The sequence below is a fragment of the Colletotrichum costaricense genome (genome assembly GCF_030867565.1).
Source record: "Colletotrichum costaricense strain IMI 309622 chromosome Unknown Scaffold_11.1, whole genome shotgun sequence".
Lineage (NCBI taxonomy): Eukaryota > Fungi > Ascomycota > Sordariomycetes > Glomerellales > Glomerellaceae > Colletotrichum > Colletotrichum costaricense.
Genome location: NW_026848240.1, coordinates 1,664,510 through 1,681,109, shown reverse-complemented (window position 1 = coordinate 1,681,109; position 16,600 = coordinate 1,664,510). Strand labels below are relative to the sequence as shown.

The 16,600-nt window shown below is 52.9% G+C and overlaps 5 protein-coding genes across 5 annotated transcripts; 3 read left to right on the top strand and 2 right to left on the bottom strand.

Annotated features, from left to right (window-relative positions):
• Window positions 1–484: 484 nt before the first annotated feature.
• CCOS01_10901 (uncharacterized protein) lies at window positions 485–1,282 on the top strand (the record flags this gene model as incomplete). Its single annotated transcript, XM_060459054.1, has 1 exon — window positions 485–1,282. One exon carries the CDS (start codon window positions 485–487, stop codon window positions 1,280–1,282), a length of 798 nt encoding a protein of 265 aa, XP_060310856.1.
• Window positions 1,283–1,829: 547 nt separating this feature from the next.
• On the bottom strand, window positions 1,830–3,915 carry CCOS01_10900 (uncharacterized protein; the record flags this gene model as incomplete). The annotated part of the gene is made up of 2 exons (XM_060459053.1): window positions 1,830–3,015; window positions 3,071–3,915. 2 exons carry the CDS (start codon window positions 3,913–3,915, stop codon window positions 1,830–1,832), a joined length of 2,031 nt encoding a protein of 676 aa, XP_060310855.1.
• Window positions 3,916–8,720: 4,805 nt separating this feature from the next.
• CCOS01_10899 (uncharacterized protein) lies at window positions 8,721–9,713 on the top strand (the record flags this gene model as incomplete). Its single annotated transcript, XM_060459052.1, has 1 exon — window positions 8,721–9,713. One exon carries the CDS (start codon window positions 8,721–8,723, stop codon window positions 9,711–9,713), a length of 993 nt encoding a protein of 330 aa, XP_060310854.1.
• Window positions 9,714–13,536: 3,823 nt separating this feature from the next.
• Window positions 13,537–15,036, top strand: CCOS01_10898 (uncharacterized protein; the record flags this gene model as incomplete). Its single annotated transcript, XM_060459051.1, has 3 exons — window positions 13,537–13,628; window positions 13,692–13,764; window positions 13,837–15,036. The coding sequence occupies 3 exons, from the start codon at window positions 13,537–13,539 to the stop codon at window positions 15,034–15,036; spliced, it is 1,365 nt and encodes a 454-aa protein (XP_060310853.1).
• Window positions 15,037–15,580: 544 nt separating this feature from the next.
• Window positions 15,581–16,378, bottom strand: CCOS01_10897 (uncharacterized protein; the record flags this gene model as incomplete). Its single annotated transcript, XM_060459050.1, has 1 exon — window positions 15,581–16,378. One exon carries the CDS (start codon window positions 16,376–16,378, stop codon window positions 15,581–15,583), a length of 798 nt encoding a protein of 265 aa, XP_060310852.1.
• Window positions 16,379–16,600: the final 222 nt, after the last annotated feature.

The window sequence follows — 16,600 nt, the reverse complement described above, 5'->3', positions numbered from 1 at the left end:
CCATCACAACGCCGTACCCATGGCTTCATCTTGCACAACCTCCTACAACCTTGGCCCCAGACTGTTGATAGGAGACAGCCTGCAGGAAATAACCCTCCACTCACATCACGGGTGTCACTGCTCCCACACCGAAAGTCAAGACCGTCTCAACTTTGCCTCATGAAAGAGCCGGCAATCCCAAATTTCAGGCTAGGCTTATTGGTGACATCGGGACCTGCGGCAGCCAAGTCGCTTTAGGATGGGCCTGGCCCTGCCATCACCTCCCTCTCACTCGCGTTATATGGACGTCGTAGTCGTGTCCAAACTTCATTCACAGACTCCTTGCCCACCTACTATCCGTCAACTCATAATCCAAACCCACCGAGCTGGAACGATCTGAAGTTCCTCCTCGTTTGTCTTCTCCCCACCACACTCTCTTTAATCTAAAAGGAAGCAGAACTTCAATCCTTTTCGTCTAAGGAGACAGGCTTCCGGCAGGCTCACGATGTTACTACGTTCTATGTTGTCCTTTACCTTTGCTGCGGTTACAGTTCTCGCCGCTCCTGTCTCTATACAACATGCCAAGTACAGGCGCGACCTGGCAACGATTCAAGCTGCTCTAAACACTATCAACTCAGCACTTCAAAGTCTTGATAACTCCGTGAAGGCCACGAACACGGTCACCCTCGGTGGCGGAATCCAGCTTTTGAACGCCGTCGGCAACGTGAAGAGTTCCATCGAAGACGCCACCACTCAGGTCCAGGGATCCGAAGTCCTCAACAAAAAGGATGCGCTCAACCTCAAGGCTGCCACGGACGCTCTCACAAACAACGTCAAGGTCACCATCAACGACGTTGTAGCGAAGAAGTCTCTGGTTGACTCTCTGGGCGCAACACCGCTGGTGGCTGTTGCTCTTCAGGATCAAAAGTCTGCTAGTGTCGCCCTTGCCCAAGCTCTCGTCAGCAAGGTCCCTCCCGAACTCAATGGTGATGCGCAAAAGAGCGCAACGGCTCTCAGCACCGTTCTGGACCAAGGCATTGGCGTCTTTGGTGGCACTTCTGTCGCGCCTCTTCCCGCCGCACCCCCTCCAGGTCCACCGGCCGCCCCTCCCGGTGCCACGACTGTTTGCCAAGCCGTTATGCCGGATGGGACTGCCGTTGGGCTAGCGACTGCTATCGAAAATCCCCTACCCCCTCCTGCTGCTGCCCCGGAGGCTCCAGCAGAAGCTCCGGCGGCGGGACCAGGTGGTGGAGGAGGACTCTTAGGTGGACTAATGGGATTGCTCGGCCTTAGGAAGCATTAAAGCAAGGATAGGAATGTGTACGATCAAGCAGGAGTTTGGACATGGGCGCGGTGATGTATTGCGGCAGGGTCCGTCACGAACATGCTAAGCGGTCGTCATATGAAAATTGGAGAATCTCTCTCGAAATTAATATACCTTGAACTTCAGAGAGACAAATTTCGTTCAATCGGTTCTGTAGAGCGCTCGCTCAATGTTCTCTCTCACCAATCTACTCTTACGTGTGGTACTGGCCGTTGCATCTCCAGTGTACAACACGTAGGCTATGTGGCAAAGATGGGGCAAGATCAACAGTAGAGACATTTAAAACACATCATAGGATTCAGTAACTCTAAACATTTCCGTCCATCCGGTAGGGATTCACGGAAAGATTTGCCTTGCGCACAACAACATGAAGATTTATACACTAACTTGTATTACTATATACAATAATTGGCAAATATATATTGGAACTCCATTATGCTGTCATTCCAGCAACCAAGTTGATCCCGCTAGTATCCTTTCCTGTTTCCCACTACATGTACTGTCTAGATTCATACTCATAAGCCCTCTACTTCAGGGGGTTTCCCTCCCTCTCCTGTGCTGTAAACTTTTGTACTGATGACCGTCGAGCAAGAGGCCGTCCCTCGTAAGGGCCGAGACCTTCCCGATCAAGACTCAGCGGGATCTCTCCAGACGTCGCCTGACTTTCTGGTCGCAAAGGTGTCCTCGCATCCTCTGGATCCGTGTATCTGCTGAACCGCGACTGAATGAACAGCGGCTGTGCTACACCGTAATGACTGACTGGTGGTGTTTGGAAAGGATTGTCTCTGAACTCGGGCTGACCGACTTCGACCTCGTTCAAATACGGCGCGGCAGCAGACCTGCGCACTGACATCATCCGAGAGATGCCACCGCCAGCAGACCTCATGGAGCCACGCATGGACCTGACAGACCCACGGATCGATCTGACACGGCTGTATGCTTCTGGTCTGGGCGGTAGTACGACAGGCTTCTCGCCGTTCATACGTCTTGTGCTGAAGGCGACAATGGTGCGGCCAGAGCCATCTCTGCCCAGGCCGGAAGAGTCGACAACTTCATACGGGTGGCCTAGTCCGGCTAGCTCATCTTCGATTTCTTCTCTGGTGAGGAGTGCAGCCTCGTAGTCTTCTTCACCAGGCTTCGGCTTCCTGGAGTAGTCTCCCGGGCCCTTCGATCCATTGGGGACGTGGAACAAGAGATCGATGCGGACAACTGCATAGAAAACCACAACAAAAATCTCCAACATGAAACCGGTGGTGTAAAACACTTCTTTGCTGAAGAGTTTGTTTGGTGTATTGGGTGGCTCGGCCATCAGAGTCGCCGCAAGACGCACCGCGTGACCACCAATTAGCAGGATGGCGCCAATGAAGAGGACGGCAATTTTCTGGTGAGTATCACCTTGCCCGAATCTCTCGGGTCTAGGTCCAGGAATCACTGCTGCGATGATGACGATGATGAGTGGCAGGACCGCGAGAAGCATGATCCACGAGACACCAGCTTTGAGGACATTGAGTGCGGTGTCGACACGGTCTTGGTCCTCAATCTTGAAGAATGAGACACCAATTGACGTACTGTTCGAGACAACCACGGCCGGGACCGAGAAAAGGAAGAAAAGGATGAAGACCCGGAAGGCGGGATGCCATCCAAAGTGAGGATGGATTGACCGAACAATTCTTTGAGCAAAGAAGATATTGACCACCATCACCACGACAGCTCTATAACGAAGTTAGTAACAGTACTTTGGGTGTGGATATCCGACGAAAGACCTACCCTCCGAACTGGACGATTAGTGCGACGAGAATCACAACTCGGCCCTTCTCAAAAGCCCAGACAATTCTCATAATACAAGTGACAGTTCTGACCATGCAGAAATCGAACATGAGATCAGATAGCAGGAACTTGTGACCGCGTTTGGCATTGGCGCGGTAGATCCTGATGTGCGTGTACGCACCAGCCGCGAAGAGCAGCAGGAAGAGGAAAGTGACCGGTACATCGATGTTAGTCGTGGGGTCGCCGCCGATGAAAGCGCCTTGAGCGGGATCAACGAGTCTCTCGGTTGGAGGCTGGGCTGACCCTGCTCCTTGCGGAGGAGGCTGCTGTACTGCAGCGCCAGTCGTGCTGGCCGGAAGAGCGATCGGCATCGATGTCGTTGTCCTTACTTGGTTTGTCGTTGTCGGTGCTGGGGGCGGAGAAAATACTGGGGGTGCTACCGTAGTAGAAGGAGCTTGCGATGTCGTTGATGTCGTTTGTGGCGGCGGCGGGGGAGGTGTTGCCACGGACGAAGATATTATTACAGTTGTTGGCGCCGGGGTCGATATCGATGTAGACGTCGTCGTTGGCGGTGGAGGTGGAGGCGGCGGCGTAGTAGTCGACGTTGTCGATGTTGAGGTTGGCGGGGGAGGCGGCGGTGGAGGGGGTGGAGGAGGTGGAGTTGTTGCAACGGCCGCTGTTGTCGATGTTGGATCAGCTTGTTGCTGTCCAGTTGGGAGCTCCGCGATGAAAGAAGTTGCATCAGCAAGCTGCCTCTCTTCTAATTGAACTGGGTGCAGAGGCCCAAGTGGAAGACCTGCTGCTGCAGCAGCTGCCGCTATCGTAGCGGCTTTAAGAAGCCACATGTTGGTGCGTGAGATGATTGAGGGCCTCGTATGCCTCTCAAGGGTTCTCTCAGATGCGATGAGAATGAGTTTTAAGCCATGCCAGCATGTGGTATCGTAGGAGAGTATGTCAGATGCCTTGATGGCCGATCTCGAAAAGGAATCAAGAATCAAAAGAACGCTAGCACATGGAGAGTAAAAGACAGACTTGTCACCTTACACCACCTCAAGATATGAGGTTGACAACTGCCTGTTGAAGGGGAGGGGCGGAGGCTTAAACAGAGCAAGGATTTGGTGCAACCCAGGCCCCGGTCGGAAAAGTCGGCTGGGAACATTGACGACTTGATTACCCTGAAAGGTGGTGTGCGGTCCTTCCAAGGAGGCTTGCTGTCTGGTCATCCCGGAAACAGAACATAGCCGTGTCAAGATCCTCTTCGTGGCGTGCGTCACTCGGATCTGTGTGCAAGTTGATAGAGTTAGAGAAGGGGTTTCAGCGACAGGGTCTGCCCGCCACACGCCCGCGCGGATACATGCACCATCCCTTTTTTCCACTACACCCGCTATGATTTTTCTTATAGTCCGATCTTGAACTTTGGGCAGTGGGTTGAAAAGACGACGAGCATACCCCCTCAATTGAGCCACTTCCCATGGGATGCGACCTATCACGCCCCAGACGGTCAAAGGGGTTTGACGTTCTGAGGCAGCTTCGTGACAGCCTGTGGAAGATGAGATGACCGTCCGACGTACCCGGTCTCCTTGCGCTATCATCTTGAATCGGAATGGGGGAAATATGGCACCCAATGAAACATCCACAGCGTGGGAAAATGACTGGGAGGAAGGCCGGTAGGAAGCCGGTAAGCAGCCGGCACATAGTATTTTGAGTGAGGCGTACATGGACCGTAAGGCCGATTCACCGACGCTGCAAACCACGTACCAGCCGCAACACACCACAACTGAATCGCGGGTCGAAGTCATCGTCCGAAAAAAGTAAGCTGGTAGAAGGATCGCAAGGCTCGGATTGTGTGTGCCTGATGTGTGGCCGGTCAGCCGGACTGCTGCCGCCAATCACAGCGGATACGGATACGGGGTTCGTCTCTTGGATTCCCGGATTCCATAGGGAAAGTATACCGACCACCCTCAACGTAAACCATCTCGTAGGCTTGAAGCTGCATAGTCGCTCCATGCAACCACCATTCGCGGCAGAGAGTCGGCAGAGGGTCCCGAAAGAAGGATGCCAGGGAGCTTCAGGCAACTGACCACGACTTGAAGCCATTGATCGTCGCGACTCTCTTACTTGGGAATATTTGTTGATGCTTATCTAGGTTCAGATGGCAAAACACGGTATGTGAGTATGGAGGCTCCATTGTCATTTCTAAGCATTTCATGATGCGTAACAAGCCTTTAGTCCTCGACATTGCATGGCATTAAACCCGATATGTCTACATGTACAAAGCGATGGTGCCCGTATCGAGATCGGGCCCTGACGCCGCTATCATCACTGACAGTGGAGTTGAGCCCTGTGGCCCTACAGGAAGGCCGACGTCAACTAGTCATCTAATATCGCCTTAGCCAGGAGTTCCCCGGGTTCTAAAGCCCACATATTTGAGATTATGAGTCTCTCCTCGATCGATGTTTGTCTGAAGCGGCTCAAATGGGTAGTGGAGGGTGACATGTGAGCAATAAAGGCACGCAATAAGCGGCACGCTTTCCTATTGGCCGAATGGCTCTGTGTTCGACACCCCGCATGCGTTTCTACATTAAGAACAGCATATGCTTGCTATCACCCCACCTATATCGACTGCTATTTATACAAAAGTATGCTCTATTAGTGCTGACGGGAGCATTTTAAGCTTGATGATGCCCTTGTCCTTCAAGTGCTTGGGGCGATGCATGCCATCTCATTCAGCCGCGATCCTTCAGAACAGTATAAAGGATTGGGACTCCCGAATTGCTGACGGGCTGGGGTTTCGGTCACCGACAGAATCTCACAGCTAAAAGAGGTATCACCGGTGAGCACACGCGAGCTCTTGCAAAATAGGAAATCCGTACATCATGTCGCAATAGACGTTGGACGAGTATAGGACCTCAATAGGGCAGCGCAGTTTGGCGTTCCCCTTTGATTGCGTTCCTCTCTACAGTAGTGGCGTTGAAGCAATGCGGCGCCCGTCATTATTGGGATGCATAGCATGAGCTGTATCTAGAAGTAATAATTAGTTTGATGACATACAGAAGCCTCAGCATGTAGGTATGACGGTTGACCAGCCTTATCCTTTCAAATGCAGCTTGCAATGGCTAGATAGTGGCGAATACCTCTCCTCTCGATAGAGAGCTCTGTTCTGGCTGATCGTATGAAAAGGTAGTCAAGATTGCGATGATCAAAAATGGGTGTAAGATCCGAGTGATAGCCTCATGATGGAAGTTTATTCATTTCGAATTGGCACGGTCTCGGGGGGCGGACATTGCAAAATCGCAACGTCCGGTCTGCACTGACAGCCGGTAGGCTTGCCAGACGTCAGCTGTTCTTTGACGAGAGTGCGCCAAACCTAGACCTGAGCGCACTCTACTAGAAGCATTCTCTGCAGCAACTTCTGATTGCCAAGTAATTTCGAATCGATTGAGTATCGCTCTTGTCGACAAAGCATGTCAATTCCAGCTCTAGACACCTCTTGGAGCCTCAAATGAAACCATGAGCGGTGGTATAAGCCGATTGGCCAACGCGCGTAGTTGCCTTTCAACAAAGGTTAGTTCGTTTCACCAAACAAAAGGTGTCTTGGTAATCCAACATTAGTTAGTCCTCTCCAGAAGAGAAAACTAATTTGCTTAACCTCCAATCTTCAATCAATCAATTAGGTGTGATCATAACGCCACCGTGACCTAGGTCTTCTGGTCTATCCCGTCTGTGCTGCCTTCGGGAGGCTGAGGCATTGCGGTACCTGACAGCAAACGTTGAAAAGTTCCACTACCAGTTTACTCAACGAACGGATTCGCCTCCAACCGCCTTCCAAAACCTACTCACAGACATTCGCATAATCTTACCTAGTATCGCTTCAGGGGGAACTGAGCCATCGAGACCAAGGTGCAAGAAATTGACTTTCCGCGTCTGAATTTCCCAGAAGTCCCAAGTGGGCCAGAACTTTGGCCATTCTCGGCCCGGCTTCTTACTTTGCGCTCACTTGTCATCGTCTTATGTTCTCCGCTTCACCATGAACATTGGTTCTATTCGGACACTCGGTCCAACTTCTCCCTAAAGGGCCGCGGTCGCGAACGAAATCGATGAAGGCAAAAATCAGCAAAGCGGAAAGTACATCCCCTTGCATTGAACGATAGCGAAGAGGCGATTTTGCGCGGCTGATGTCACTGCTAGCAGTGCGGCCCCATATCTACGGACTAATCGTGAAGCTGAACTTGAGATACCGCAAGTACCAGGCCGAACTAAGGTGGCCCAGGCGGACTTTGGCCAAGCCTGGGTGTACAGAAACACTCGGTACCACTCTGTGCAGCCAGAATAATCGTGGGAGTTTCTATAACCCCGGACTGCCGGCCGGACGATACTCCACTTCCTGGGCATTTTTTTTCTCAGGCAACGAAACATTTTACAGCTCCTTCTAATATTATCAGCCACAGGGCTGAAAATGCATCGGATATTCCATTTGCACGAAATCTCACGTCAGATGGGGCTTACAAGGCCACATCACCTAAAGGAATACAATTGCCGAGCAATGCAGCATTAGTGCTTCCTTGCTGTCGCTTACTCACACAGGTGACACGAAGATGGCTGCAAACGCTGTCCCCGCATCTTGGCTTCAGGATGAGTACGAAGGTTTCTGGAAGCTTGGCAGGTTGGCTTCTACGACCAGTGCTTTAAGATAGAGCTTTCACAAAGGACATCGCCTTAGTTCATTTCCAGGTCGCAATCTAGACTAAACTCAAAATCATCTCGTCAATCTCACAGCATGGAAATCCGTTGGCTTCTGTTAAACGATGATACGTGCATCCTAATTGTGATATTTACAAGTGATACTGCATCGTGGCGACTGTGTGCCCCGGATTTTGATATAAAGTCGCCTACACGACGGTGTTTAAACTCTTCCCGGGGCCTCGGGATTATTCACTCGTTGGGAGACGGGGCCTCGGGCTGAGACAGAGATCACACTCCGTGTCCGGATCCCCGAAAGCGAGCCCCTCCCCAACACGAGCGGGGAAGATCAGTGACTACCTACTGGCTACTGACAATATCTTGATGCCAAACACGAATAAAAAGCCACCCGAGGCTATCTTTGTCTCTGTTGTTCTTTAGCTCGGCTACCAAGTCCACTGGCGTTGTACTACCTGTAGGCCCTGTCACTAGATCGCCCACAAGGGTCCCAACAAGCCTCTGGGAACTGGTGCGGGGTAGCCGTAGACTGCCATTCCCTTGAACGTTGCGGATGAACTTGTAGCCCCATTGTGCCGAGTTTCCCTTCTACTGTGTCCCGTTGTCGAAGCATAGTGCAGTTGATGTAACCATTCTCCTTAGGCACTCTAGACAAAGTCGGACTTAGCGCCCGGCTATAGCACGCCGGCGTTTGTTGCCCTGATGAAGCGCATTAGTATCTACAAAGGATTCAACGCGAGGTCGCGGGCCTCGGCAGGAATCTGACCCCGGCATTCCATACGCTTTTCGGCAGAGATAAGATCACATCTCGTTGACTCCAAGATCAACAAGAACTTCAAAATACGATTCGTTCAGTAGCACCCATATCGACCAACGAAATCGCACACAGTGGCCAAGCACGTCTCGGACAACTTTCATTTTTGGACAGAACATTTGAAACACATCAGTCAAAATGTCGTCAGAAAACCTACTTCCCAGGCCACCATACGACGCCCAACTGGTCCCGGCCCTGGATCGCATGACGGCTTACCCGCGAGATAGGGATGGCATAGTCCACGGGCGACAACTACGAGCGACCGCAATGGCACCTATGCAAGCAGCGATACGAAACGACGAAGACCTACTTGTAGAGGACCGTAAAATTGCTGGGCCAGACGGAGAGATCCCCATCGTCATCTTGCAGTCCCGGAACCCAAAGACGGCAAGTGGCCAACGCCCAGGCATCGTATTCTATCACGGCGGCGGCATGGTTCTCGGCGATGCCTTTCTCGGAATCCAGCCGTTCGCACGCATGGCAAAGGACTTTGACGCCGTCGTCGTCAGCATAGAATACCGCCTGGCACCAGAGCACCCGGCGCCCGCGCCGCAGGACGACTGCTACGCGGGTCTTCTATGGACGAGCGAGCACGTGCAGGAGCTGGGCATCGACCCCGCGCGCCTCATGATTGCAGGCGTCTCGGCGGGCGGCGGTCTCGCGGCTGGAGCGGCATTGAGGGCGAGGGACACGAGCGGGCCGAAGCTTTGCGCGCAGCTGCTCGTATATCCCATGCTCGACGACAGGGACACGGGCATATCCAAGAAGCAATTCAGGGACGACAAATGCTTTGACGCGCTGGACAACAACGCTGCATGGGGCTGCGTGTTGGGAGAGAAGGCAGGGTTGGAGGAAGCGGACGTGAGTCCCTATGTCGCGCCGGGCAGGGCAACGGACCTCTCCGGACTGCCACCGGCATATATCGACGTTGGAACTGCGGAGCCGTTCAGAGATGAGAACGTGGCTTATGCTACGAAGCTATGGGATAGCGGTGTGCAGGCGGACCTGCATGTCTGGAGTGGTGGATTCCACGGGTTCGACCTGTTGGGTCTCGCTGTAGGGTCAGACGTCGCCAAGGCTGCCCTCGAGACGAGAATGGGATGGGTCAGGAGACTATTTGGCGCGCAGTAGATGTCTGATACTATGTCAAGATCAGGTAGGGTCACCATAAATGAAGAATGGCATGAAGTCAGCATCCACGTTGTTCGCCCATCGGCTGCCAAGCCTCTTGACTGCGTGTCGTCCCAAACTCGTGCTGCCTCCTGTCTGCAAACAGCTCAATCAGGGGAAACTCCTTATTCCATCCGGACCACCGGTTGACTTCAAGGAGGCAGAGAAGGAATACTCTCTACGAATGCTTGCTTCGCTGGTGAAACGGATAACAAGCGCCCGTTAACAAAATAACTGAAAGAGCTTGCAGAAACTCAGCCAGAACTTCACAATGAACTTGACTCAGCCACCTATCTGATGGCCACTGAAACAGTCTGACCTTTTCTCGGGTGCGGAAACTGTGCTGCAAGCGGTCAGATATCTCACCTAATTACCCCTTCATCGCCTAGCGGCTCGCCAAGGTGATGCACGTCAACGTCAGATGAACAGATTCAGAGAAACGACATCTGCAGTGTCCCAAATAAAACAAAACATACGAGCGCAACCGCCGCCGGTCCACGTCAAACTCGCCTTAGTCACAGGCGGCGCGCGGCTGGCTGGCGAACAGATCCTCTCGGAAGCCCTCCCCTTCAAATCTGCCAGTGTGGTGGATGAACCTGACTCTGCCGTCTAAGCGCCAAACAAACGTAGCTAAGGTAGGTCAAAGAGTCACTGTCGACAGGTCTCCAGGCCACCACAGGCCAAAGTCGGATGACGGAACCGAATTGACAAGAGCAGATATTCGAACAGTCAGGCAGAAAAATCTCCACAGGGAGGGGGCGGAAAAGGAGAAAACATGAGGCAGGAAAAGAGACAGGAAAATCTTATTTGCCCACACATTCACTTGCATCTAGGAAGATGCCGGCGAGCCCGTCAAGAGGTGTGTGCCTCCGTTTCAGGGGTTTGACATGGTACCTACCATGATTGCGCGGCTGCCGTCAGTGCGGGGACGATGTCAGCGACGAGGAGAAAAAAAGATGAGAGAAAAGTCAGGGAAACACGATGCGCAGTCTGCAAGGGGAAGAGAAACGACGACCACTCCACTATACTGAGAAGAGGGGAGAAATGTAAGCCTTGACTAGGAAGACACTTCGAGACGCGTTCCGCGCCTTGGCCATCCGGGGCCACGGGCTCCCGTCATTAGTCCAGACGGCACAGCCCGTCTTGCGATCTGCGTCGATCACGGTGATCGATCCGTGTTCCTCGTTTGTGCCTGGCTTGGTAAGATTGATGTTTGAGACATACATATTCCGTGGGCGCGCCCGAACCCCGTGTCAACTTGGTGGAGAAACAGGTCAAGATTCTACCCCGAAACTCATGACCATGGTACCATTGAATCAACAAAAGTCGTGAAAACACATTTGTTGCCCGTCCACGGCACAAGTTCGTCTCGAACCACTCATGTTCTGCTCATGGACCAGTGCGTCCCGGAGATGCTGTGAGATATTCCGATAATAGACCAGAACCGGAGCCTTCAAGGGCGACCTCAGGCGTCAGACTCAAGGCCCGAGGTTTAGTAAACATAAAATTGGCAAAGTAGGCCGAAGTGACTAGATCGACATGGTATGGCGGCGCCTGAATACCTGCTTGGCATCAGAAGGTCAATGAGTTTTAGTCCGGTGCCGTTACTTACACAACAGCATTCGCTGTCGGTCCAAAGCATTGCAGTCGGAGATTCATTGGAACATCTCGATGCCGTTCGTTCACGCCTGGCGAACATTCGACTTGAAATCAGATGCCCTTTGACAGTTTGATTTAAGCTCGTTCCCTTTCTTCATCCACGAGTGCGAGCTCCGCGTTGCGATAACGAGTCGAACTCTCATGCTGCATACAGAAAGAAAGATTCTTTGACATCCAAGTGGATGGGAAATGATTTCCAAAAGATAGACGGGGTTTAGAATATTCCGCGTAGACATGATTGGCTGTAACAGCCCGGTCGAGGATGTATCTGGCGGCCGACTACGACGGGGAGTCGGCGTCGTCGCCGAGGACATACCGGACCAAGACATAGACGTCTCAAGAAGTGGAGACCCATTGTGTCGATATGCGAGGCGTCAAAGGTAAAATTTAGAATGCTCTCATCCTTTTCCTCCCGAATGATGACTGCCTGGCGGATCAAGGTTCTGAGCCGGGATCCGAAGGGAGGGGACCGGAGCAAGTCATAGTCGCTGGCACGAACGAAATTTGAACGAATCATTCGAGTCTGCGTCGTAAGTTCCATGATGAGCAGTTTTATTATCTCGGGGGCTAAATGGGAACCGGTAGGCATAGTGTAATCGTCCAAGAAATACATGACAATTTGTGTTCATGGTGGTCCCAAGTGGCCCTCATCGATGACCTTAGGCCCAATCCGCTACTATGAGATCTACTAGCCAAGCAAGATATACCATTTCGGGACAATTGGGCATCTCGAAGAATTGGAATCGTTTTTCCCATGATTTTATCAGATCCCATCATCAATCCCACCGGCTCGGCGACATGGACAAAATTAACCAGGCAATCTGGATTCCGAAGGGAAGGGAGAATGCTTCGCCGGCAGTAAACTGAGCTAGTCTCTGTACTACCCCAACATCTAGATCAACTCGATTCTTTGGGTGCCGTTAGCGCGGAAGAGTGCCGGTCTGATAAGCAACCCTGCGTTCCAGAGGTCTGGATCCGGACAGGGGGAGGCCACAAGTAGGGCAACTTCCTTGACTGTTGATGATTACTGATTTCAAAATTCCTCGCACAGAAATGCGCTCAATATCCAGCCAGCCAGCTTTCGTAGTGGCTGGCGTGGTCACCGATGGGAACCACATCGCGTCTCGAAGTCTAGATCGACCATTCCATCGGGGACGACGTCTCCCCTCGAGCTCACCACAAAGAAGAGTGCAATTACTTGCTCGGCAAGCTGTAGTAGCAAGAAAGACTAGTCCACATAGCGTAGCTCGTAAGTCAGCTTTAGCTAGCGTACCGAGTGAAGAATCAAAAATGGTTCACGCTTCTTGGGGCCCGTCGTGCCTGTCACCTCTTCATGATTGGTGTGGAACGTATCATCTACGCGAACATGGCCGCATCCGGCGATTCTTACGCCACCGCCGCCTCCAACTCTCGCCAAGCTAGATGCGGCTGGAAGCTATGTAGGCTTTTCGTAAATCGTAAACTCTTTATCGTCATTACTGCTGTCGAAGCACCACAGTACCTCAGCAAGACTCAAGCCTCTCCGAGTCGGCGAATCCAGTCGGCCGGGGCGCACCAGTGAGCTGCGGCGAGCCACAAACTAAGTCTAGCTCTTGGAGTCTTCGCGAACACTTCGCTCTTCAGGGTCGAAGACATTGAACCATAGAACTATCCGGCCCTGCTTGTTCTCTCGATAGCCAGCCACGCGGAGAGGCTTGTCAATTCTCAAACCGCGCCATTGTAGCCCTCGAACTGTCAGATATCAGCCCACCGGCTTTGTTGAAGACACTTGGAGCCAGTTCGTAGCGGGCGGGCGCTGGAATACCTTCAAAGTCCGCGTCACACAGTATACCCGTTCGGACTTTGTTTGAGGTTTTTTGGTGTCGTTAGTGAGTTCGTTGGGAAGCCCATATCGTTGTGGCATATCCCATATCAATCTTGTCGTGGGAGTACATCCAGATCTTTGCACATCACCCATGTCCTTGGCACGATCACTTCTGAATCAGACTTACGGCATCGAAATTGGTTTGGGAAAGAACAATGCCATAGGCCGTTGAGAGATCGTCACCAAGAAGTTTCACCTGGGATCGTCGGCGCAATTACATCTTTGGCAACTAGGGCATAGTGAAGGCAGTCATACATCACGATGGTATCCGGTAACGAGAGCTTCGGCGCCAGTCTCGAGCGTCAGAGTTGGATACACTATTCAATAGGGATGGCCTTCATCTTCCTCAGAATGTTCGTTCAATAGGCCCCTGTCAGCGGTCGGAAAGGAGCCAAGCTAACATATTTCCTTGATAGGTATGGAAGAGCAAAGAGGTTAGGTGGTGTCTCTAACTTTGAAGCGGACGACTATCTCCAGATTCTCGCAGCAGTATGTTCGACCGCGGGTAGTATCCTCTCAAGAAACTAAACAATCGGAAACTGACCCCTTATCGCGTGTTAGGTGCTCTTCACCGTCCTTGTAGCCCTCCTCAACATTATCACCGACGGAGGCGGCTCGAACCTCTACCCTCCAGAACTAGAAGGAACCTTTACCCAAGCCGAGATCGAAGACCGCATTCACGGCTCCAAGATTGTCCTCGTCTCGGAGCAGGCGATGTTGAACCTCATCTATGTCCTCAAAGCCTGCGTACTGATCCTCTACACCCGCCTCACCCTCAACCTCGCCGCTCAGCGCCTCGTGCGTTGGCTAGCAATGTACGTCGCTCTTGGATGGACCGCGACGCAGATAACAATGTTCGCCGCCTGCCGTCCCTTCAGCGGCTACTGGGCTATGCCGCCACCCGACCCGCAATGCACGACGTATGAGAACTACGCCATCCTCCAGGGCTGGTTCAACATCTCTTCCGACATGCTGATGCTAATGATTCCCCTTCCGCTCGTCTTTCGTATGAAGGTGCCCTGGAAGCAAAAGGTCGTTCTCTTATTCGTCTTCAGCCTTGGCATCTGCGTCATCGTCGCGGCGCTGCTGACCAAGATCTTCAACCTGACCGACCCGTACAGCCCTACGTACATGCTGTGGTACATCCGTGAAGCGAGCGTGGCCGTCTACGTATCGAACCTGCCGCTTGTTTGGCCGCTGCTGAGGGAGTGGTTCCCATTTCTGCGAAACCTCAAGACTGCGGGCGTGCTTCCGACACCGTCTAATCAGGCAACGGGGCACCGGACGAAGCAGGATGCGAACATGTCGTCGGGTGTCACCGTTCACAGCACACACCGGGGGCCTGCGCCTGCGGGGGTGCCGAACTCGAGGAGGCATACCTTTGAGGAGTTTGGGAGCTGGCTCAGCGCTAGTGACCTCGAGCTCCAGAAGCCGGCGCGCGTTTTGAGGTCGACCGCAAGTAGGCGGCACATTTTGGAGGAGCACGATGACGACGAACCTGAGAGCTCAGCTATCGGGGAAGAGAAGAGCGTGAAGAGGGTGTCTTTGGTGGCAGAGTATAGCGTTGGTGACGGGGAGAGTAGCATGGGATTAAGTCCAGCGCCCCAGCTTTCGCCTTTGGAGACCGATCACGGCATGATCGATTGGGAATATCAACGTCAGAGTCGGTTCATGCGTAGGTCAGGAGCGACAAACTCTACCGTGGGACATGGTCTGCTTGCTTCGGAGGAGCGAGACCGGAGTCAGGGCGCAGCGAGTTGACCAAGTGAGAACTGACGTTAGGCAGTCTCTCTGCGGGATAGGCAATGGTTCGGGGTTGGCTTACTGGCGTCTATGTTGGGTTCATGGTTTGGGGATACCCTGGGACTGCTTTCACGGCGTTACATTGTAGTTATCGACATGCTAGGAGGGCCGGCACTCAGTCTGGCCGAGTATCTGTGCTCAATGATACTGATTATTCTCGATAACATACCATGACCCAGATCGTTGTGCAGTCGTTGGTGTCGCCATTGGGGATGGTCGATAGACGGAACTATGTCCGCCGATTCGCTGCGCTGTGCCAGGGAGTCATGAAGTTTGTAAGAAGTATTCGTATTCGCGTGCCTCAAAGGGCAATGGTATCTATGAAAGGCATGAAGAACAAAACAACAGGGGTATCGAAGCAATTCCAAACATCGCGCAACATCTTTCCGTCTTCGGCTCGTAGTCGTACTATTCGCATGTCTCGTCAAGTTCCCGGCCGGCGGGATGTTCCTTATGCAGTACTCCCATCCAACTTGCGGTTCAGGCATTCGTCCAGACCTGCTCAGTCCAACCAACTCCAAGTGCCAGTGACCCTGCCTTCGTCCTTATTGGCCAATTTGTTGAAAACCGCCGGGCTTAAATCGAGATCGGTTGGCGCGCAGCCGGTGCATCGATCCACAACGGTGACATCCACCGATCCCTCGCCATCACGCCGGACGCGGATCTTCTTGCCGCATAGCGGGTTATTGTTCGGATTGCCGCCGCTCTGCACGTCGTCCCACAGATAGTGCGAAACCGAGACAATCATGTCGCTGTCGCTGCTCGTCTTTCCGCAGGCGCCGAGCCCGGGAGCATAGTACGTGAGATCACCCGTGTGAACGTCTTGGTTGTTCGGAAGCGGTAAATCTTGCTTTCCTCCGCCACGCTTAGAGAGACCGAGGCCGAGGGCTAGAGGGAGGATGAGCAGGAGCAAGACCGCTAGGGGCAAGACAACGAAGAGAAGGAATCGCTTTCGAGAAAGGCCAAAGTAGGTCTTTTGTGGCGGGAGGAGAGCATCGAAGCGAGCTGCTAGGGAGGGATGGGCCTTGGATGCTGTCGTTGCGCCTGTAGCGGCCGCCGCGCCGGTGGTAGGAGCGGTCAGATGGGCGTGATCATCTGAGCGTTGGGTATCCTCTTTCGCGAAGCCACCTTCGTTCGTCGCCGTGGGAGCAGCAGTGGTGCTATTGTCGCGTTGGTGGCCAGTCGTCGCTGGAGCGAAGCGATCAAAGAACGAGCGACGCTTATTGGCCGTGGGAGTCTCCCAGTCGGGGGTCTGGTAGGTTTGCGCCGGGCGCTGGATGCCTTGTTCCTCGTCGGTCATTGTAAAGGTGAGCGATTGTCGCAAGATGTTTCAATGCCGCAGGAACTGTTGTGTGGTACTGCTGAGTCGTCAAAGCCGGATCGAGGGCATTGTCCGTGATCAAAGACGCTGTGTTATGGTGTTTTGGCAGGTTTTAGGAGCGGGTGAAGCTGTCTCGTATGCGCCAGAGAGGGATGTGAGCGATAGGAAACTATGGCAGGGAAAACAAGCAAGAGAGGATGA